General features: G+C 42.0%; 1 protein-coding gene across 1 annotated transcript in view; it reads right to left on the minus strand.

The window, feature by feature from the left end:
* fras1 (Fraser extracellular matrix complex subunit 1) overlaps positions 1–23787 on the minus strand; it is a 397669-nt gene that overhangs the window by 50900 nt on the left and 322982 nt on the right. The window contains exons 44-53 of the mRNA XM_052040656.1: positions 23371–23559; positions 20876–20995; positions 19809–19988; positions 18460–18584; positions 16361–16501; positions 15442–15669; positions 14665–14778; positions 4991–5141; positions 3278–3437; positions 775–943 (exon numbers count right to left, since the gene is read on the minus strand). Of these exons, the coding sequence (XP_051896616.1) occupies positions 775–943; positions 3278–3437; positions 4991–5141; positions 14665–14778; positions 15442–15669; positions 16361–16501; positions 18460–18584; positions 19809–19988; positions 20876–20995; positions 23371–23559 (1577 nt within the window). The remainder of the gene's footprint in view (positions 1–774; positions 944–3277; positions 3438–4990; positions 5142–14664; positions 14779–15441; positions 15670–16360; positions 16502–18459; positions 18585–19808; positions 19989–20875; positions 20996–23370; positions 23560–23787) is intronic.

Raw genomic sequence — 23787 nt, forward strand, 5'->3', positions numbered from 1 at the left:
CATACATCTCGGCACTGAGCGGCCTCACCACTCGTCCCAGCCCACTCAACACCAGCCCTCACTGGCAGTGCCTCCACATCAAGTAGTGGGGTGATTCAATGCAGCAGGTGCGCTGGCAGTGGGCAGAGGTTTGCTCCAGGTTCTTGGCACAGCAGTGCACAGTGTCAGGGGTTTGTGCTGGGTTCCAAGCACTGCAGCACTGCCAATGATGGATCTCTCCATACATAATGATACAATGACCCCTCCAGTACTGTTTCCATTTGCACTTTTGCTCCTGAGAACACATCCTGAGTACTAATAGAGGTACCAGTGTACCATATAAACATGAAGCAGAGTACAGATGAGACACTAATCACATTATATAAAGCATGGGTACATGAATACTCGGAATCACATGAATGTGGGTTTAACTGCGTGTTCATGTGGTTAAAATTTGTGAGTGCGGAAAACTGTAGGCTAGATATTTCCTGGAGCTGCCAATGACATTAACTGGCCAGAGATGTGTCAGAAACCCTGTGGCACCGTTCAGTCAGCAACTAGTCCACCAATATCTCCAGCGAACCACCTCTTTTGTCTGTATCCTTCACATCCACTGCATGTGTACATCTGGCTCCCATCCATCTGCACTGGAAAGAAGGTCTGAGGTTTCAGTGCAAAATGCACATTTTAAAACATTTGCAGCAACAGGTTTGGTCATGTAACCATCAAATATTATTTAATCCCTGATTCCGCTGACATGTGATACACTCCCATTCACATCAATCCTGCACGTACCTGACCTGCATACTCCACATAATCCTGTTGGCCCAGCTTTGAGCCAGCACCAGAAGTGGAAGTCGCTGACCCTTGCTCAGTACGACACAGTACAATGGCATACTGATTGAGGTTACCAGTCCTCTTCACTGTGACGCTCACAGAGCCCGCCTTCTCACTCACATTGTAACTGCAAACAGAAAATGAGCTGAGATCAGACTTCTTTCCATACAAAAAATTGTTGTCGAGAACTTTTAATCATTAAGGGCAAAGAATGGTCAATAACACAGTCCTTGGATCAGACCAAAAATGAGAATTGGAAATCCAATAATGAAGAGATTATCAACTGGATTTATATTTTGAACATACTTGTGCGCAAATGAGATCTTTCTCACAGTTATGGCAACTGTCTGAGCAGTCCCAGATACATTCCCGGCAAATGTAACAACACAAAAAAACAAGCCAGAATAGAGAGGTATGAGCATATTTTGTTGATTTGTGCCCACATGTTCTGAATTACCCAAGTGCAGTGAATCTCATAGAATGGGGTCATTCAGAAAGTGAAAGAAACTGTCTCATCCATTTAAAGTAGCAGAGGAAAATTAGACAGGATGGATAAAATGTATGCACTTCACCCCACCTGATTTCCCAATATTTCCCATGCCAAAATGGCTCACTGTGTTTGAGCACAGACAAAGCGAAATCTTTTTAAATCCCCAAAATGGAGATCCACAAGGGAACAGGGTAAGAGCCCTAAAGAAAGAGAACCTGATGGGAAACATCAACTCACACCTCAAACAGATCTGAAGAAAAAGGGATACCAGTCCTGAATGTTCCAGACAGGACAGATTTAGTCTTTTGTGGAATCTTATAGCACAGAAAGAGCCCTTTAATTCCAGTTGGTGTTGTAGCTCATTAAAATTCTGCCTAATTTAGAGACACAAGAGACTGCAAATATTGGAATCTGGGGCAAAATCTTGATGCTGCTCGACCCACTGAGTTCCACCAGCAGTTTGTTTTTTGCTTTATCTGCCTAATTTAATCTCGTACGGATGCCTTTCTCCCTCAATACTGCACATTTGTCCTCTTCTAATATATGTGTAATTAAATGCCCTTGACAATTTGCATCAAGGCTTGGTATGGCAACTGCTCTGTCCGATGCCAGAAGAAATTGCAGGGAGTTGTGGTCACAGCTCAGTCCATCACAGAAACCAGCCTCCCCTCCAAGGACTCTGTCTACACTTCTTGCTGCCTCATAAAAGCAGCCAACATACTGTAATTAAAGACCCCTCCCACTCTGGACATTCTCTCTTCTCCCCCCTTCCATCGGGCAGAAGATACAAAAGCCTGAAAGCACATACCACTCAAGGACAGCTTGAATGGACCTCTTGTACTTTAAAGATGAACTTGTCCTCATAATCTACCTTGTCATGGCTCTTGCACCTTATTGTCTACCTGCACTGCACTTTCTCTATAACCATAACACTATATTCTGCATTCTGTTATTGCTTTTCACTTCTACTACCTCTAAATAATTATGTCTTGAAATGATCTGTATGGATGGCTTGCCAAGCTAAGTTTTTCACTGTATCTCGGTACATGTGACATTAATAAACCAATACCAAAATTAAGGTATTGGTTTATTATTCACTAGGTACTAGTTTACAAGTGCCACATATCTGCATTGCCTGCCTGATCCTCCTAGTCTGCCTGAATATTACCCACTCCCACTCCCTATCCTCCTGAACTCGGTACAGGTGGGGTGACCACTCCCTGAAATGTGTTATCAACAAAGGTCTTGGCTTTTTATTCACACCACACTGATGCCTAATGCCTCTTACCCACCTTCCTGTCCCCACCACTTCCTCTGCTATCTTGTTGGGTATAAGGATCTTGACCCTTGTGAAGATGTGCCTGAATTATGAGTAGCATCCTATGTGATTACGTTAGCATCTTCAGTTCTCCTCTCCTCGTCTCTGCCAGGACAATCACTGACCATCCCTTCTCTACTAGCCACATGGCAATGTCAATTGAGAGGCAGGACTTGGGTTGCCACCCACAAGCCCAGAGTCTGCTTGAAGAAGGCTGATATTTATTTCTGAGGTAGTAGAGGCAAAGTTTATGCCAGTGAATGGAGGGACATGGGCTGCTTTTTGCCTCTTCCTCAGCTTGGTCCAGTATAGGCCTCAGTTAAATCTTCTTAGCCTCATCAGGTGCTGCAATGGCCATTTCATTGTTCAACATGACATCAGATGGTCTCACAGTCACCATGCGTAACTGAAGAGCCTTCAGGACAAGATTACTCAGGGTCAAAATATCAACTGGAAGCTTGAGTGAAAGAAATTTACCTCAGCAAATTTCTCGAAGTTAACAATTGTGCTTTAGGCTAGAAAATGCATTTATATTTACATAGTGCCTTTCAGTTTTTCCAAAGCACTTTGCCATTCATGTAACACTGTTGGAGTTTCTACAGTAATGTTAGAAGACAACAGAAATAAGACAGCAGCATATTCAAGATTCCTACCTGGTGTGCTCAAAGCTGATGAGAGACCACTGAATGTGGAACACATTATCACTGACAATGTTAGGCTTGCTATCTTTCACCAAAAACTTGAATGTGTCCATAGTCTTTTGAATCTTGTCTTCACTTAGAATATAGCTGACCAAACCCAAGTTAATATCCTCTAGAAGGAACAAGATTTGCACAAGTTTGTTACATGTAAAATAATCATAACTGAGCTCTTGTCCTATACAAATAGAAAACTAATGAAGAATGTTACTGTAGTTGTAGAATAACTTTTGGAGTATTATCTTTCTGAAGGATTTTGAGCAGCCCTTTCCAGTGCTCTCCTGTGAAAGGTCACTGGGTGTACAACAGGACCAGAAACTTACTTAGACCCCAGAAAGTCCAGAGGTATGTTCCTAAGTCTCACATCTCAAGTGTCAGCTGCAATGAAGGACCCATCAACTTTCAGGACCAAGGTATTTAGCAAACCCTGATGCTATGATATCTGTTGTGTTGAACACATCATAAGGGTGTGAGTAATATCATATTCTTTTGACTGTCCACCCTAAACCTGATAAATGCTTCTTTCGTTAAGATACTGTACCAGGCATTTTGTTTTTGTTCCTTGCGAGTCTTTACAATTGATGACTGCATTCCATCCACACTGAACTTTGAACAGAGAAGTCCGTTTAAGAACAAGTTAAAAAGCTGGTTAACAGAAAGGGAATGTAGAGGGATACAGGACTCTGACAATTAAGACCCTCTTATCAGGATTCTTCCACGTGACAGATAAGAAGGAGCTTTACCGGCATCAAATGTTGAGTACCAGGGTGAGACACCAATGAGGCTAACACAGGTCAGGCCTATCTAACACCCTCTCATCGAAGTCGTAGGCATGTTGTGTTGGCGCCAGAAGTGTGGCGACACTTGCGGGTGGCCCCAAAACACTACACAAAAGATGCATTTCACTGTGTGTTTCAATGTACATGTGACTAATAAAGAAATCTTATCTTAAATAACACAGAAGGCAAGTTAGACTAGATATTAATGTTAGATAATCACAAAAAAGATAAAATGGGGTGTTGTTGAAGTATTATTTGTTTAGTGAAATGGAATGTTGAATTCTGCTGTAAATCATTGGGACTGAGAGAACTAATTTTTTTTAAAGTGAGATTTGAATCTCTCTTTTGCATGAATATTGTTAGTGGTACAATGGGCAGTTGTGATTAATTAATTGATTATATTGAATTTCCTAAAAACAAGTAGGCCAGGTAACTTTGTAGATATAACAAAGATTTTCAAAAGACTTCTGATGTGGTCGTACCCAGCAGAACCCTTTGTTCCTTTGGGAAAAGGAAACAGGGAATAGGCAAGTTAGCTTAGTCTGGTCTCAGGCTGGGAGAGATGGGGTGGACGAGATTGTGGAAGAGGTCTTCCTGGGCACTGGAGTAAGGCTGCTCTGGCTGTCAATACACCGAACCACATATGGCAGAGCAGGAAGAAGATCGACAGCTGAGGCACACGATTAACTCTGCCCAGTCATTGGTACCACCCTCTGTGTTCACTCCCCACAAAAAATAGGAAGAAACCTCCAAATTCTCTCCTGTACACTTCATATGGGAAGACTATCCAATATGAACGATTAACCTTGTCTGCTACATCAGAGTGCTTTAATCTCAAACAGCCACCACTGCATGCAAGGATCGGAAGAAGCAGTTGACAAGAACTCACCCTGTGTGAATGTTATTAGAGGGGCTCCAGGCCTCAGTTTGTTCTCCAGGTGTCCATGGCTCGGTTCTGAGGTAATCTCATAAACCAGCTGTTTGTCTTCAGTGTCAGGATCAATGGTCAACAGTTCCCTCTTGGTGATCAGGTTCATGGCCTGATTGGGAAGTCATTTTACAGAATTATGATATGTGAAAGAACATATTATTAAGAGAATCACACAAATATTGGTACAAATATCTATATTAATGTAGGTACAGATTAAAATCAATAAATACAAATAGGCTTTAATCTTCCAGAAAGATATTGCTTCTAATGAAAGATCATTGACCTGAAATATCTGTTTCTTGATCCAGAGGTTCTGAGTATTTTCTGCGTTTTCTGTTTGTATTTCGATCTTTCATTAAGTTCCTTATGGGCCTACATGCAGACATATTCACAACTGGGCTATTCCCAAGAGGTGACCGTGACACATCTGTGCTGCTCCGGTAGACTGCTCCTGTGGCTACCAAAGCAGGTCAGAGGGTAGGAATCCTGAGATGAGTAACTCACCTCCTAACTCCCCAAAGCCTGTCCACCATCCACAAGGCCAAAGTCAGGGAATGTGAGGGAATACTCTCCATTTGCCTGGATGAGTGCAGCTTCAACAACACTCAAGAAACTCCACATCGTGCAGGACATGGAAGCCTGTTTGATGGGCACCACAGCCACAATCATTCACTCACTGCACCGCTGATGCATGATAGCAGCAGATTGTACCATCTACAGGATGCACTGCAGCAACTCACCAAGACTCCTTGACAGCACCGTCCAAACCCATTATCTACCAGCTAGGAGGATAAGGGCAGCAAAAGCATAGGAACACCACCACCCAGAAGTTGCCCTCCAAGCCACACACCAAACTTATTTGGAAACATATCGCCATTACTTCAGTCACTGGGTCAAAATCCTGGAACTCCCTGCCTAACAGCATTGTGGATATGCCCACAGTTCAATGACTACAGCGGTTCAAAAAGGCAGCTCACCACGACCTTCTCAAAGGATAATTAGGGATGGGCGATTAAATGCTGGCTCAGCCTACAAACCCCGTATCCCTTGAATGAATATAAAGAAACTCCAAATACAGCAGATACAGGCTGTTACAGTCGTATTTCTCCTGCCTCACAGCTTTCGTAACCCGGGTTCAAACCTGTGTGGAATTTGCTCGTTCTCCCCGTGATCGGGTGGATTTCTCCCAGGTACTCCAGTTTCCTCCAACATCCCAAAAGATGTGCTAGTTTGTAGGCTAATTGGCCACTGTAAATTGCCCTTCATGTAAGAGGGAGGGTCGGAGAATCAGGCTGGAGTTTACTGTCATACGAGAGGGGGAAGGGAGTAGGGGAGTGCACTGGGAGCCAGCATGGACTCAATGGGCCAAATGGCCCTTTTCCATGTCAAATGAGAATAATATGAGATTTTCAAACACTCAGACAGGGAAACCTGCTGACTGAACCCATGCCAGGTTACCTGGTGGTAGTGTAGCCGGCCCATTGAAATGAATGGGACAAATCAGATGCCAGGAGAAGGCAGCAAGAGCTTTCTCATTTGATTTAATTATGTTAATATAAATGTCTTTAATTGATTATGTGTGTGTGTGTATGTGAGGGTGGGGGTGTGTGTGCACGCGCGCGAGGGAGAGAGTGTGCGAGGAAGTGTGCGTGTACATATTTACATGCACATGTGTCAATGTGTTTTTAGTCTGTTTACTTTTACATTTACAAAACTAATTTTAGTATTTCTAACCCTTTTTTCCCCTAGTGATTCTAAATGTTTGAGCTGTTCACATCCATGTTAACTATCAGCTTTGACAGCTGGTGAGCCTGAAGGCAGGGCTTTGTTGGCTGAAAGAGCCTTTTCTGTCAGCACTGCTGGTCACAAGCTGGAAGAGGCCCTGTGTGTTCCTGACACTACCCAAGGCTGGGAGACGTGAAAGACCACAGTTGGGAGCACACCAGAAAGATCAGTGTGCCCAGACACTGGTGACCTGAGGGCAGCAGGAGATCTCCCCCAGTAAAGCAGTCTGCAACTATTGACGCAAATTTCCTTTAGTCTCTTCCATCCCGAACTCTGGAATAAGGTTGACAGGATGTCAGTTTGGATATGTAAATTGGATTTTTGGTTAATTTGCGCTGAAGTTGGCGGAACATAATGGGAGCAGCTCTGGGAAAATTCCTGGAAAGGAGCAAAGGGCATTCATTTCCATTTTTCCTGCAGAATACCCAGAAAAACTCCAATAATCCGCTGTCTGACTATTCGGAAATCTCCATGGTTTGGCACCTGGCTTACCAGGTGCTGATTCCTGCATGCTCCCTTTAACAGACCACAGCTCTGGTTCCCGAGCTCTCTCTAACAGATTGGGGTCCCAGCTCTTGGGCTCTCTTCAAACTCACCAGGGCCCTGGTTTCTGTGCTTATTCAAACAGACCGGGGCCCCAGTTATCTGCCCACTTTAAATTCACTGGGGCCCCAGTTCCCCTGCTCCCTTTAAACTCACCTGGCTTTGTTTTCCTGCATCCCCTTTAAACTTACCAGGTTCACCGGAGCATTTATTACACTGCTGTGAAACATTTAAAAAAATGAATTAAAAGTGTTTTGGAGTATTAATAGAAATAGCATTCAACAGCTGAGAAAATCTACTAGCCTGGCACCACCAAAGTCCTGAGCATTCTGGATTATCGGAATTGTAAGACCATCTTAAAATAAATTTATACATTAAAAAGTTACCTGGTAGAGGAATTTAAAGGGGACACACTTATTATTCAAATCATTTTTGGGTGGTCAGAGGAGTTTCTCTTTGACAAGGGCTCCCCTAAGCTAGGAATTCTGGCTGATGAGGTATGGCGATGGTTGCCAGTCATATACATTGCAGCTACGCAGGTATTTATTCCCCTGTAAATGACTACACTGAATGCACAAAATTCTATATTTGGTTTAAAAACAGAAAATACTCCAAACACTCAGTGGTTAGGCAGCATCTGTGAAAAGAGAAAGAGAGTTAAGACCTAGAACATTATCTCTATTTCTCTTTCCACAGATGCTGCCTGACCTGTTTTGTGTTTCCAGCATTTTCTACCTACATTTCAGATCTCTGACATCTGGAGATTTTTTCTGATTTTCATTCCATATTGAGTAGGTTAATATCAAGTAACCTTTCTTATGACAGGCCTTGCATAAAAAGATAATGCAATCAAAATTGAATTGTATTGCTTTCAGTGTTCATGTACGTTTTAAAAGGGTTATCAAGCCATTACAAATCTCTCTATCAAAACTCTAATCTACGTTAATCTTGATTTCAAACACAGAATTAATTGATGCAATTCCTACAGCTATCTCATTCATGTTTGTTTTGTTGCTAATGCTATTACCATTCAGAAAACAACCCAGCACAATATCTATGTTTTCCTAGTGAAGTTTGCCTTGTAAGTCCCCACTTACGGCTTTGTACCTATTTACATGAAATTATACATTGGTTCAAATGGAGTTATCAGAAGTTATAAAATGTAGTCCCTGTGAACCAGAATGTATGTGTTCTGTGCACATCAATGAATGTGCAATTTAATTACAAATCTGCAGTAGATCAGAGCCCTGGGTTTATTTGATGTGACAAGTGAATTAACAAACTGAAGACAGGAGCACTGGCGCATCCATGGAGAGAGAATACTGAAATATACTGTTTGAGACAAGTCTGCACAATGGCTTCAAGTTAAACAACATTTCAATGTTAAGATTCTTATCCTAGATTTTAAATCCCTTCATGGCCTTAACTCTTTTGTAGTATCCTTATCTTTAAACCCTCCAAAGTGTCAGCGCTCCTCCAATTCTGGTCTCTTAAGAATCCCTGGTGTTACTTGCTCCAACTTCACTGAACTGTCTCCACCTATTGACTATTTAAACTAGTTTGCAAGGGGGATGAGATGGGAATCAGAGGGATAGGTCAGTGGAAGAAGTGCAAGGAGTAAAGTCAGATCTAACATATAGAGAGGTTTTGAGGAAGGAAAAGCGGAGTTTAGGGTATAAAAGTAGAAAGGTGGATGGGCTAAAGTGCATTTACTTAAATGCAAGAAGTATCAGGAATAAGGGTGATGAACTAAGAGCTTGGATAAATACATGGAACTATGATATTGTGGCTCTTGCAGAGACTTGGCTGTCACCAGGGCAGGAATGGATACTGAATATTCCTGGATTTCAGTGTTTTAAAAGGGATAGGCAGGGGGGGAGAAGAGGAGGAGGGGTGGCATTACTGGTCAGGAATACTATTACAGCTGCAGAAAGGGTGGATAAGGTAGAAGGATCCTCTCTAGAGTCAGTATGGGTGGGTTAGGAACAAGAAAGGAGCAGTTACTCTACTGGGAGTTTTCTATAGGCCCCCTGGTAGCAGCAAGGATACTGAGGAGCAGATTGGGAGGCAGATTTTGGAAAGGTGCAAGAATAACACGGTTGTTATCATGGGAGACTTCAACTTCCCAAATATTGATTGGCACCTGCTAAGTGCCAAAGGTTTAGATGGCTCAGAGTTTGCTAAGTGTGTCCAGGACGGATTCCTGTCACAGTATGTTGACAGGCTGACTAGAGGGAATGCCATATTAGATCTAGTATTAGGTAATGAACCGGGTCAGGTGACAGATCTATCAGTGGGTGAGCATTTGGGGGACAGTGACCACCGCTCCATAACCTCTAGCATTGTCATGGACAAGGATAGGAGCAAAGAGGACAGGAAGATATTTAACCGGGGAAGGGCAATTATGAGGCTATAAGGCTAGAACTTGCGAGTGTAAATTGGGATGACATTTTTGAAGGGAAATGTACTATGAACATGTGGTCATTGTTCAGGGATCTCTTGCAGGATGTTAGGGATAAATTTGTCCCGGTGAGGCAGAGAAGGAATGTCAGGGTGAAGGAACCATGGGTGACAAGAGAGGTGGAACATCTAGTTAGGAGGAAGAAGGCAGCATACGTAAGGTGTAGGCAGCAAGGATCAGATAGGGCTCATGTGGAATATAGAGTAGCAAGCAAGGAACTTAACAAGGGGCTGAGGAGAGCAAGAAGGGGACATGAAAAGGCCTTGGCGAGTAGGGTTAAGGAAAATCCCAAGGCGTCTTTCACATGTGAAGAGCAGAAGGATGACGAGAGTGAAGGTAGGATCGATTAGAGACAAAGTTGAGAAGATGTGCCTGGAAGCTGTGGAAGTGGGTGAGGTTCTCAATGAATACTTCTCTTCAGTATTCACCAAGGAGAGGGGCCCTGATGACACTGAGGACAGTATTGGTAAGGTTAATGTTCTAGAGCATGTAGATATCAAGGGAGAGGATGTGTTGGAGCTGTTAGAAAGTATTAGGACAGATAAGTCCCCGGGGCTTGACGGCATATTCCCCAGGCTGCTCCACGAGGCGAGGGAGGAGACTGCGGAACCGTTGGCTAGGATTTTTGAGTCCTTGTTGTCCACAGGAATGGTACCGGAGGATTGGAGGGCGGCAAATTTTGTCCCCTTATTCAAAAAAGGTAGTAGGGATAGTCCAGGGAATTATAGACCAGTGAGCCTTACATCTGTGGTGGGCAAGCTGCTGGAAAGGATTCTTAGAGATTGGATCTATGGGCATTTAGAGGATCAGGGTCTGATCAGGGACAGCCAGCATGGCTTTGTGAAGGGCAGATCACGTCTCACAAGCCTGCTAGGGTTCTTTGAGGAGGTGACCAGGCAGATTGATGAGGGTAGTGCAGTAGATGTGGTCTACATGGATTTTAGTAAGGCACTTGACAAGGTTCCACATGGTAGGCTTCTTCAGAAAGTCAGAGGGCATGGGATCCAGGGGAGCTTGGCCATGGGGATTCAGAATTGGCTTGCCTGTAGAAAGCAGAGGGCTGTGGTGGACGGAGTGCATTCAGATTGGAGGGCTGTGACTAGCAGTGTCCCACAAGGATCGGTTCTGGGACCTCTGCTTTTCGTGATATTTATTAATGACTTGGATGAGGGGGTGGAAGGGTGGGTTGGCAAGTTTGCAGACGACACAAAGGTTGGTGGTGTTGTGGATAGTGTGGAGGATTGTCAAAGATTGCAGAGGGACATTGATAGGATGCAAAGCTGGGCTGAGAAGTGGCAGATGGAGTTCAATCTGGAGAAGTGTGAGGTGGTACACTTTGGAAGGCCAAACTCCAAGGCAGAGTACAAAGTTAATGGCAGGATTCTAGGTAGTGTGGAGGAGCAGAGGGATCTGGGGGTTCATATCCACATATCACTGAAAGTTGCCTCACAGGTGGATAGGGTAGTTAAGAAAGCGTATGGGATGTTGGCTTTCATAAGTCGTGGGATCGAGTTTAGGAGCCGCGAGGTAATAATGCAGCTCTACAAAACTCTGGTTAGACCACACTTAGAGTACTATGTCCGGTTCTGGTCGCCTCATTATATGAAGGATGTGGAAACGTTGGAAAGGGTGCAGAGGAGATTTACCAGGATGCTGCCTGGTTTAGAGAGTATGCATTATGAGGAGAGACTAAGGGAGCTAGGGCTTTACTCTTTGGAGAGGAGGAGGATGAGTGGAGGCATGATAAAGGTGTACAAAATATTAAGAGGAATAGATAGACAGCCAGAGCCTCTTTCCCAGGGCACCAATGCTCAATACAAGAGGGCATGGCTTTAAAGTAATGGGTGGGAAGTTCAAGGGAGATATCAGAGGAAGGTTTTTTTTTTACCCAGAGAGTGGTTGGGGCATGGAATGCGCTGCCTGGGGTGGTGGTGGAGGCAGGTACATTAGTCAAATTCAAGAGATTGCTAGATAAGCGTATGGAGGAATTTAAAATAGAGGAATATGGGGGAGGTAGAGGTTAGATAGTCTTAGGTGAGGTTTAAAGGTCGACACAACATTGTGGGCCGAAGGGCCTGTATTGTGCTGTACTGTTCCAGGATTCTATTGACGTCCCGAGATCTGAAATTCCCTCGATAAGCCTTTCTACATCGCCCTTCTTCTTAAAGCCCACTTCTTTCACAAGGTTTATGGTTATCTCCTCTAATATTTCTGACATGTTTGGCATTACATTTCGCTTAATAATGTTCAAGTGAAGTACCTTGAGATATTTTACTCTGTTGTAGGTACTACGTAAATGCAAGTTATCATTGCCATAGTTGCACCAGTTTTTAAGAGAAATGTTCAGAGTTCAAATTGTCCTCTCTTTATGGCAGACTTGGAACACCTCAATAATGTCAAAGCTTATTTTCATCTCATGTGATCTACGGTAACTCTGAGAAAATGAAAATTACAGCCAGCATACAATCACATGAGAATCGGACAATCAGAGGCTATATAAAGGTATTTTGATACTTTGGAATAAATATATCATTAATAATATTTAGATTGCAAGTAAGAAGGATCTAGTGAGGACAAGAAAGTCAACTTCCTGCATTTCTGATATCACCTTTGACTAAATTTCATTGAAGTCGGTCATTCTGGATACTAACAGTATAACTTCCTGCTCTATTTTCCTCGTTTCCTGGCCCCATGCAAATTCACACTGCCGCCACTGGGTGGCACTGGAACAATCTTTTAGCTCCTTTTCTCAGATTTTTTAGCTTTGTCAGCAGATTCTCTCTGCAAAACTTTCTGTCACTTGTTAATGATCTGAGAATTTCACTTCTTTCTTCTCCTGCTAGTGTGATTTCCAGCACTGTCCCTTTAATGTCTATAATCACTTTAATACAAATATCCACATTAAAATTTTATCCCATGTATGATACTGGATTTCAGGACACAATGGTCTGGATTTTCCCAGGTAGGGCTTGCATCAGAGCTTCACACCAGCCTCCCCCTTGCAACCAAACCTACCTCCGCTAGACCTTGAAAGCTGATCTCACAGTCCAGCTTGGTCCTGGAGCTGACTGGCAGCAATAAGAGACTTAAATAAATAAGGACATTTGGACAGGTACATGGATAGGGAAGGTTTAAGGGATATGGATCAAATGAGGGCAAATGGGACTAGCTGAGATGGGCACGGAGGAATTGGGCCAAAAGGCCTGTTTCCATGCTGTATCACTCTATGACTCTAATAATGTAATTGGGTTATTACCAAGCCTGATAGGCAAAACACCACTGGGAACACCACACAGACAGCAAAGCTATGCCTCCAGCATGGACAAAAACACACAAAGCTATTAAAATAATTCATAAACCTTTGCCAAAATTAAAAATATAAAACTTTAATTACAATTCTTTACAACGTGATAAAATAATTAAAAACATTAAAAAAAAACAAAGAATAACTGGCCTCCAGAACATTGTGCAGGAATGCAGCACCAGAATGTAATGGGAAAATCACTGGCAGAGCTCATCTGGCTGGTTTGACACTTCTGCACTTGTGCTGGAGTCCTGAAACCTACCAGCCCTCATGCATAGGCATGCCAACAGTTGCATGCAGAACTACCCGAGTTGGAACAGGCAATATTAAGATTATTTAATATTGTCATTGAACAGTCCATTTACATAATTTATAAATAATTTTTAGCCACAAAATCATTTACAATGACACAAAGGAAACTTCATCTTTCTGTCTGAGCCTGCTGCTGATTAAAGGGTGCCTCTTGGAACAAATTCAAGCCTAGCACTGCGACACCAACCCAGACGGAGGCCTTCCAACTTTTACAACTTACCTGTTCCCTGGACGCCACATCCTACCCATGACCTTTCAAACTCTCCTCTCCTGAAGCCAACGCCACAATCTTGCGACTCGAGCTCTGATCTCCAGGCACACTCCCACCCAAAGGGGTCTAATCGCGAAGAAATCTGTCTTCCTCAAACCCCAACTGGGACTCATCCACTGGTCCTCGCTTCTCCCGCCCAACCACCACCAAGCCCTTGGACTTACCATATTTTCTGTTGTGCATCAAAGAAAGTGTGCAAGGGCCGTGAGGTCCAGATACCAAAGAACTTTGCAGCCCAATGGGGTGCCCGCAACAACCCTTCAGTGCACATGTAATGGCGCAGGTATTCCTCAGCTAATAATGAGGGGGCTTTGTGTTAGCGCAAGTGGCCTGAGGTTTAGAGGTGATCTGAGGAGGAACATTTTCACCCAGAGGGTGGTTAGAATCTGGAATGCACTGCTGGAAAGGGTGATGGAGGCGGGTTCTCACAACATGTAGAAGTATCAAGATGAGCACTCGAATCACTAGACAAAGGTGGCTACGGAACAAGTGCTGGTAAATGGGATTAGGATGAATGGGTACCTGATGTCACGGACATGGTGGGCCTGTTTCTGTGCTATATGAATCTGTGACAAGGGAGCTTGGCCCTAGTCTAACAAGGCAACCAGTGCTCAATGGAGACACAAGAGACTGCAGATGCTGGAATCTGGAGCAACACACAAAGCGCTGGAGGAACTCAGCGGGTTGAGCAGCACCTATGGAGGGAAATGGACAGTCCCTCCCTAGATGTTGCCTGACCTGTTGAGTTCCTCAAGCTTTTTTGTGTGTTGCAACCAGTATTCAATTACTCTTATATTGCATCACTAATCCTATCAATTAATTGTTTCAATACTTAAATACTGCATCAAACTAACACAAATTTCATAATTTGCAAAGCAAGTCACAAATCTGATTAGTTGCCTAATTGGTGCTTTGAATCCTTACACTGTTGCTGGAAATACAGGAAACGGAATTACCTTACTATCCATGAGCTCCAGCCACTGTAGTCCCAGGTTGGTAACAATTCTTGGAGTCCCGTCATCCACAGGCAGAATATCAATCTTAAACCTCTGGGGAGCAGCTGTCACAATCTAACATCAAATAATCAGAAAGACGAAATGATGCATGCGGTCAGCGTAATACCTGTGTACAATCACAAGGATGCCACCAAATCCAGTTGAGATAAACACATGCAGCTCTACCTCACCACCACCTCTACTGATCCTTCCATTTCCTTTGAGCTATCAGACTATTTATCCAAAGTCAAGGCCGAAATTCTCCTTTGTGATTCGCCCACTGGAAGCCTGGAATTCACTCTGATGCAGGTAACTCTGACATGTATCTGTCAAGCTTGATCATATTCTGTGCCTTCCCAGACCCTCAGACCATCACACTCAATCTGCTTTTCAATGTTATTTTAGGGAGGAGCCTGGTCACATCTTCCTCTTTCCTTATTCCATCATCTGTCTGGGTGCATGACCTTACTTACGAGGTAGGTCGACTGGATGGTCCTGGACTGCTGCTGATTCCCCTTTAGACATCCCCAGGAGGTACTGAAGTATTCCCATGCAGTTCACACCTCTGTCCGCTGCCACACACTTTACACGTGCCTCTCCCACATTCTGAAATCTCCCACCCTCCTTGAAATGACAGCAACAGCACAAAATGAATAAAAAGCTAAGAGAAGCAAAAGTACACATTACTCTCTGATCCACATTGTTCTGTTAACACAATTATCTCTGATAAGGACTGACCTCCTTTCCTGCCTCTTCGACAATGAAGAAAGGATTGGTCCCATCAGACACAGTGAAAGCAAAGCGATCTTTGAGAGAGTTACTGCCATCATGATTGTAGCTGATGTGGTTCTGATAAATGTCATCCATTGTAAACGTGTTGGTCTGACGATAGTGATGACCATTATTGGTACGCTCAATTGTCCCATGGCGTGGTGGTTGTACAATGGTAAAGGTCAAAGATTCAGCCTGTTGCGTCAGAGTTCATAGTAATGAGCAGACATTCAGATGTTCATGTTTACTCACTCAAAATATTACCTTGGCATTAACACAATGGGTATTTACAGTGTTGTTGCCTGAATAGTGAGAGCCCAGCAGCCCCACAAACAACTTCCAGCCCTCTTCATGTTTATACATGACTGCATTTCTAAAGGTACTTCTTTGGCTGTAGGCATTTTGAGGTCATCAAAAATATTTTACACAAATAATTTTTCCTACTGATTTCTATCAGCGTATTCAGCTTATTTAGCTCCACTGAAATTATGTCAATGGAAATCAAATGGAAATATTAATATGATTAAATATGAATTACATAATGTAAAGGAATTGATCTTTTGTTTGTCTATAATATAGAATCTTAAGTATGCCTAATTTGGGAATAAAACAGAAAATGATCAATATGGGATTGTGCCTTGCTGATTATGAATGTACATGTCAACATGTTGGAGCCATAAAAACATAGAAGATCAAACACTAAGTGGATGCAACAATCTATTTCGTTCACTCCTTGCTGTTCCATTTACAAACTAAAAGCAGCAAACATATTTGCATCGGTGAGAAATTGTGAACAAATGAAGGCAGGAAGCACAGCTGGGTTTTACCTAAATAATGAGGAAACACGCTGAGATAAAGTTAGAGTGTTGCTGAGCTAAAATCTAACCTCAGTGTCTTCATCAGTAGCCTTCAGCTCAAATTCAGTAATCGTCTTTCTCACTCCCTCTTGCACTCGCATTCCAGGGACTTGTACCACGGGCAGTGCATCATCCACAGGCCGAATAGTAATGTAAAATGTTTGAGACACCTGATTTAATGAAAAAGACAAGACAATGCTGTCTTCAGACAAGGGCTGACACAGCTTTGGGCAGCACAGGTTTTGTAATCAACTTATCGTAGAAAGCAACAAAGATATGCATTCAATTAGGTTTATAAGTAAAAGGCAAAGATTGATACGGGTTAGGCAAAATAATTATCTTATTGTTCATGAACATTTGTAATTCAGGCTTTAGACATTAAAACCAAACATAAATTTGATCTGAAAGTGTCAGATATTTATACAAAATGAAGATAAATTCAACACACTAGAATTATGAATACATGCAAATGATGGCCAGTCTTAACTCCTTTACTTCTTGACAGTTATCAAGTGGGAAGCACCAAGCATCTATTCTGAGGATTTAAGCTCCACCCATGACAATGTGTATTGCAAATTTAGCTGTGTGCTGCCTGTGTCTTTTATAACCATAAAAATCAGTAGTCAGACTGTTGTGGTTCACGTGTACTTGACTGCATTTCCAATGGGTCAGATCCCTATATGTAATGTGGTCTCAGAGAATTATCATTTAGAAACATGTTCTTCCTCCCCATTTGACTCCTCATTACGAGAAACAGATGGGTTGACAACCAATGATATTCTACAGTCCACAAACAGTCACTCAGGCAAAATACATAGGAACATTTTGTTTTTGAAAAGATTATTTGGATAGTATACTGGAAGACCCAAAAGGCAAATTTGAAGCAGCTCGCTGCCTTTTGGCAAAGGAAGCCTGACCTTCAAAATAGCTCAGCCTCAGAAATTAGCAAGATAAAACTGGAGAGACTTAAATCTGGCAATATTTTTCCTTGTTCTCTAATTATTATTTTTCCTCATGGCTAACTCTTGCTTTCTTTTCTTAAGTTCTGTGTTGTCTGTTACTCTTCCATTCCTTTACTCCATGTGGCATTTAACACAATTGATATCCCTCAGCTGTTTGAAAATCCAGAACATACAGCAGGATGGGTGGGCACTTTTCCTAGTGCCACCCGTGAGCATGGGATCACCTTCCATTTTGCTAAGGTCTACCACTGCTCTCTCCATTAACTGAAAGCCTGTTGCAACACTCTGCAAGGCCTGGATAAATGAAGATTACCTCCACCCTTATGCCTACAAAGCTAAAGACATCTCCTTGAGCGTCCACTGCCACTTGTCTCTCTTGCCTGTCAACTCAGGTTGGACTGAGGAGGTTCAGAACCAAGACAGATCATAGGAGCACAAGCTCAGTGTCATCTAATGCATCTGTTCTGAGTTCTCATATCTCCCCATGTCTTACCCCAACCTCACTGTGATGTTTTCACACCGTTCATCACTGCAAACACTTTCTGCTTCTCTAACACCTTGGTGGTTTACAGACAAGACGGTCATTCAACCCATTTGAAGTCCATGCCAAGTCTCCAACAAAGAAATTCCATCAGTTCTAACCCCTTGCCCACTGATCCTTATTTCCCTATAGCCCTTAACTTATTCTCTCTCTCAAGCCCATCAGCTCCCCCTGTGAGTCTACACTGGTGATTTACAGTAGTCAATTAAACTATCAGCACACCTTTGCAATGTGGGAGGGAACTGCAGCACCTGAGGGAACCCATGTGTTCATAAGGAGAATAGGCAAACTGCACACAGACAGCATCCGAAGTCAGGATCCAACCTGGGTCCATGGAGCTATGAGACAAAGGCATGAACTGCTATGCCACCGTGTTGCCCCTTCATGCTCACCTCCTGTCCTCTGGGACACTTTGCATCTTACCAGCTTCTTGCCTTCTTTTAATAGTGTTTCAAGGTGTTTCACTTTACCACCCTCATCCTCATCCTCACTCTGTACATTTTCCTTCCTGTGCAATGGTTTAGATTATCCCTATGCACATAAGGACCATTGTGAAATGTAGATCTTCAGTCTCAAACCAACATTTGTATTTTAATTGCCCCATGAATATTAACCCTCACAATACCTCATTGACACCATCAGACACTGAAAAGGTGAAATCATCAGAATGTTTCTCCTCATCACTTGTGTGGACATATTGAATGCTGCGAGCTGCAAGATCAGCCTGAGTGAAATGGGTAACCTTTGTTCCTGTTGGAAACAATAAAACATGAATACAATGTAACATGGATCATTCCAAGCCATCTGGTCTAAATAACTGGAATGGAATGTTTAAACCCTTACAGCAGCTTTGCCAGTTTTTTATATCTATATATCTACACACACACACACACACACACACACACACACACACACACATATATATATATATATATATATATATATATATATATATATATATATGGGTGAAAGGTTATCCTCAATAACTACCAGAACCAAGCACGCATTTCAACTGTGTTAAAAATATCTTGGTCAGGTTTAGCCTTCATTGCATGGAAATCAAGTCCAGAAAGGAGGTCAGCTTTTGAAAATGCAAGCATCACCAGTTTCAGGAACAAATCTAATGGTTTCAATCTGGCTCAGAAAGGAGATAGAAGGACAAATATAAGTTTCACTTTTACCATAAATTCATATTCTGCTTCTGGTTCATGCCAAATATTGATTTACCAAACAAGGTGTCCTCTAAAAGTGACCTACATTTTGATCTAACTTAAAAATCAAAGATTGTAGAGTAACTAAAACCAAAGCAAATTCACAATAAGAGAGAAATTGTAAATGGATTATTTACACAACACATTTTGGAACTGCAAAACTAAATGGAAATATATTTTTGAAAAGGTCAGTTTTATTACAGTTATAATTATTATTAAAATAAGTTTACTATTTAAGAGGAGGGGTACGTGCAGTGGGCTAGGGGCTAACTGGGGCACAAGACTCCCCGTATTCATTAAGTACATTAACATAGGAAAGGTAATGGTCATCAATGTAATTCCCAAGAAATACAACAGAATTGTTCACTTAACCTTAATGAAAACATAACATACCATGATCAAAACATTCAGTTGCTCATCCTTTTAAGCCTTAAATGCTACAGTGCTTCAGTGTCTTACAGTTCCAATTGGTGCTATTTGTTAAATTATCCCCAGTTCCAAAGGAAGGGAAAGAGCCAGGGAAGGAAGAAAGTAGTCAAGAACAAGGTGTAATTTGGAGATTTCACCCTGTGGATATTCTTAGTTCAAACTGGGCCTCTAGCCCTAATCAAAGAATGCAGATGGAATTTCAGGGTAAATATTTATTCCAAAATAAAAACTAATCCCATCATTCGAATAGTTTTATTAACCTGTAATTTCTTGTGAATCATAATGATTTCAATCCTCTGCAGCAGTAGATGGTAAGTATCTTTGCCCCTTTTACCTGGAGAAGCAGCATGCTCAATATGGCCCAACTGAGGCTGTTTGGTTAATCTGTAAATCAGTTCACCAGGCTCACTGTCTTGGTCAGTCGCTGACAGCTGAAGCGTAGTTATTTTTTTCACCGAGTTTTCCTCCAGTACTAAACCTTTGTTAACTACAATGGTCGGTGGAAGCTTATCTTCTGCAAAATTAAAACACAAATTAGCATTAATAACCAGCCTGTGGATACGCAAAATTATATCTTGGCCTCCTTGTGGGAAGTGAGAAGTTGGGTTGTTAGTTGCAAGACCCCATCACCCCCATCCCTTACTCTGCAAACCCCTCCGCTGATCCTGCATGCACTCACCTGATGATTTATCCTTACTTTGTGTATCTGGGTGCTGAATCTTTTCATACACTACATTATGAAGATAGCAGAATCAGCAAATGAAACAGACAGATAAAGTCAGAATTGCTACCTTAAGCCCCAAGAATTGGCAGATTTGTTGTCGTGTTAGCTGGAGTCTGCTGAGAGGAGAAAGAATCAGGCTTTCAAAACGTGGGATCTTCCTCAAAGTTAGCCTGCTAAAAGTGATCCTATGACAGCAGAGGTTGTAATCCCTCTTCTATTTTCAATTTTCAAAGGATCTACCATAACGTCACAGAGACGCCTTAACCCTTGGTGGCTATGGGGCCAAATCAAGACCCATGTTCCCCAAACAAAAACATCTATTTTTTTCTTAAAGTGACCTTTCAATAAAGTTTGAAACTTCTGTACAGAGAGGTCCCTAATCCCACTGAAGCCTGTTAACCTCAGAGCACACTTCTAATGATCGTTGAACTGCGGGTAACATATGTGGCGATGGCAGCTACCTTGACAGGTTAGCATGGGAACCCCAACTTCAGAAACTCTACTACTATCAGTGGCAAAGGTTATTGGGGGCACACCCTGGTAATTATTCTATGTTGCACACAACATGGATTTTGGACCCAAAATGTGAGCCAAGATGCAATCCAGAACACACCAGTTTACAGATGTGACGTTTTACAATGAAGGATGAAATGAACCAAGAATGAAGTCACTCTCACCCAAAACAGTAATGAAGAAGGACTGATCAATTAGTTTATTTCCATCTGTATCCTCAACATCAAATTTAAAAGCAAAACTTCCACCTGGCTCTCCCTTTTCATGTCTATACTCGATATATCCTGCAACAGAGAAGAGATTAATGTTAAAGAGAATTGTAATTGTTATTTCAGCATGGTTTTAGCAATGTTAACATTATCAATATTACTGATTAAGTTATTGGAGGATTAACAATGCACCCAAGTTAAAAATCTTCACCATTTTGTAGTATTTATGTTTTAATCTGGTTTCTGAGTTCAGAGGTTTTCCTTTGAAATACCACTATCTTCAACATTGAACTACCCTCTGATAAAATACAAGGCTGATGAGAGAGGAAACAACAAACCTGCAAAAACCTTGGACATTGCAAGATCGTCAATCCAATCTAATGTCACTCTCTCCAAAGTCAAGATCAAAAAGACACAGAACATGTCCAGGATCATAAATATATTTACTGTTTCAAGAACAACATCATCAGATCCAAAAGGTTGACCTATTTTTCTCTTTCAGGTGCTGACTAACCCACCCAGCCCTTATATTGTTTGAAGCTTCCCAACATTTTTATTTATAGGGAAGCTATTATAGAATGTTCTGAGCATGTTGCTGACATGCATCTTTAACAGACAGGTGATGCTAATCATAATTCAAGTAGCAGTGCAAGCAATTTTTTTGATTATTCATGGAAATGGTTGGAAAGTCAAGTCGTACTGCAGTACCCAGATTCAAAATCTGTACTCCCAATGGGTGCATGTCTCTTTGCTGAGAGGATGCTGTGATTAAATTGCCCCTTTGTCACATAATACCAGCAGATTTTTCACAAGCAATTTTCTAACTTTGATCACTTCACACTAAAATGGACTTCTTTTGTTCTTAGTGTTCTTCCTTGTAAATTAAACATAAATTATACACAATTTGTATGCTTTTCTTGTGAATGTCACTTATATGGTGCTATGTGACTGTGATGCTGCTGTAAATAAGTTTTTCATTGCACCTGTGCACACATATACTTGTGCATACGACAATAAACTCGACTTTGACTTTTACTTTTACTTATGCTGGCATATACAATGATCTATTCTTCTTTAACTTAACTATTTAACTTTTGAAGACCAACACAAATAGGAGTCATAGATGTCAAAAATAAATTGATACCAAATTGCTGAATGAAATGCATAAGGATTCCGTTGTTCATGGAATAAGAAAGTTATTCAACAAACTCTCACAAAACACATTGTACTTATACTGATTACACACTTACATAGGAAGGTAACTTTCCACTTACAGGCTTTTAGTGGTATTTCAGGAGACTGTTGCCAAAAAACATGACCAATTTGCACCCACCTTTGATGCATAACTAGCGCACAAGGGGTGTTTTTCATGTGTTAGGCTGCACAAGCAGTCACTTCTGGGTCAATTAGCACCATTCAGGAAATTGGTCCAGGCACCTCCAGATATGGTACATTGTCAGCCACATAGCTAATGATGTCATGGGCCAAACACTTCAAGTTTCCTTCACTGCCAGAAAGAGTTTGAGCTTTTGGGGGAAACCTTTGAACAACATTATTATTTTACAAAAAAAGCCCAGGGCACATCCCACGGGAATGAGATGTCAATGAATGTGGTCTGTACTGTCATGTCAATGTCCTGCACACAGCACCTGTTACCCTTGCTGTTCAATGACTAGCATAATGATTAATAATTCCCTGGAGCACCCTCCACTGGTTGCAGTCTATCTTTATGATTATTTGTGACTCATGTACAGTGATCACTGGCCTATTAATCAGTTTGCCTAGGCCACTTGTGGCACAGGAGTCAACATCTCATCACAGGGGAATGCCCAGACACACTGAAGGCAACACCTTTCCCTCCCCTCACTCCCCTCCACGGCAGTCCTTTCTGCCTCTGTATTGTTGCTGCACTGAATGAGTACCGTGAATGGTGACCTGCACTACAGTGGTCAATCTGGCAAGAACGCAGCACCTGTGAGCAGTGTAGAAGCCCTGGCAGGAATAGCCAAGGTTCCATCTTGGTGCACAAATTCATGTACTAAATGCCATGGCTCTAGTTTTCATATATTGTTGGCCAGTTTTGACATTTTAGGGGGAAACAGAAGTGGGTGTTTGCACTTTAAACAGCACATGTTTAGCTCACCAGTAGAGGGTGAACTTCAATTAGTCAGCACATGACTGAGTACTTCCTCTGGGGAGGCAGATTTCGACTAACGGAATTATGCTGGACATTACACTCTAAACTGGAGCCAAAAACTGCAGGTGTTGGAAATCCATCGGAGGTTGCTTGACCTGAGTACCTTGAGTATTTTCTGTTATTCTATATACGGCTGACTTTACAATCAATGTTACCAGGCAAACAAGAAATTATTGGCAGCCATCTTCTGATGATCTGACTCACTGTATTTTGTTAAGCAATTGTGCAGTAGCTTTGCATGATTACTACTTACTTTTGTTAATGTCAGCTTGGGTAAATTTTTTAACGGGTCCCCTGATCGAAATTTGAACCAAATTGTCATTTTTTGACATCTGCAGTCGTCCGACTGTGGGGTCTTTGGTTATGACAAACTTGAGCTTCTCATCATCAGAATCAATATCTGTAGCTTTAAGGTGCTGCTGTGTGATAACTGAGACAGAGCCTAGATGCAAGAGAAATTACTTTGTTAGGTACGCACAGCATCATCTCATCAGTTACTACTCTGTTTCACATAATGCAACAAAAACGCTCTGCTTTCTACAGTTATCTTGCTCCCTTTGCCTGTTTTAGAGAGGAGGTGGTTTTTGCACTTTGTTTTGTCATGAACTGAAACAGCCCCCTGAGAAACAAGGAACTCATCCCTACATTTCTACACAGTAGAAAATTTACA

Source organism: Pristis pectinata, chromosome 2, assembly GCF_009764475.1.
Source record: "Pristis pectinata isolate sPriPec2 chromosome 2, sPriPec2.1.pri, whole genome shotgun sequence".
Classification (NCBI taxonomy): Eukaryota; Metazoa; Chordata; class Chondrichthyes; order Rhinopristiformes; family Pristidae; genus Pristis; species Pristis pectinata.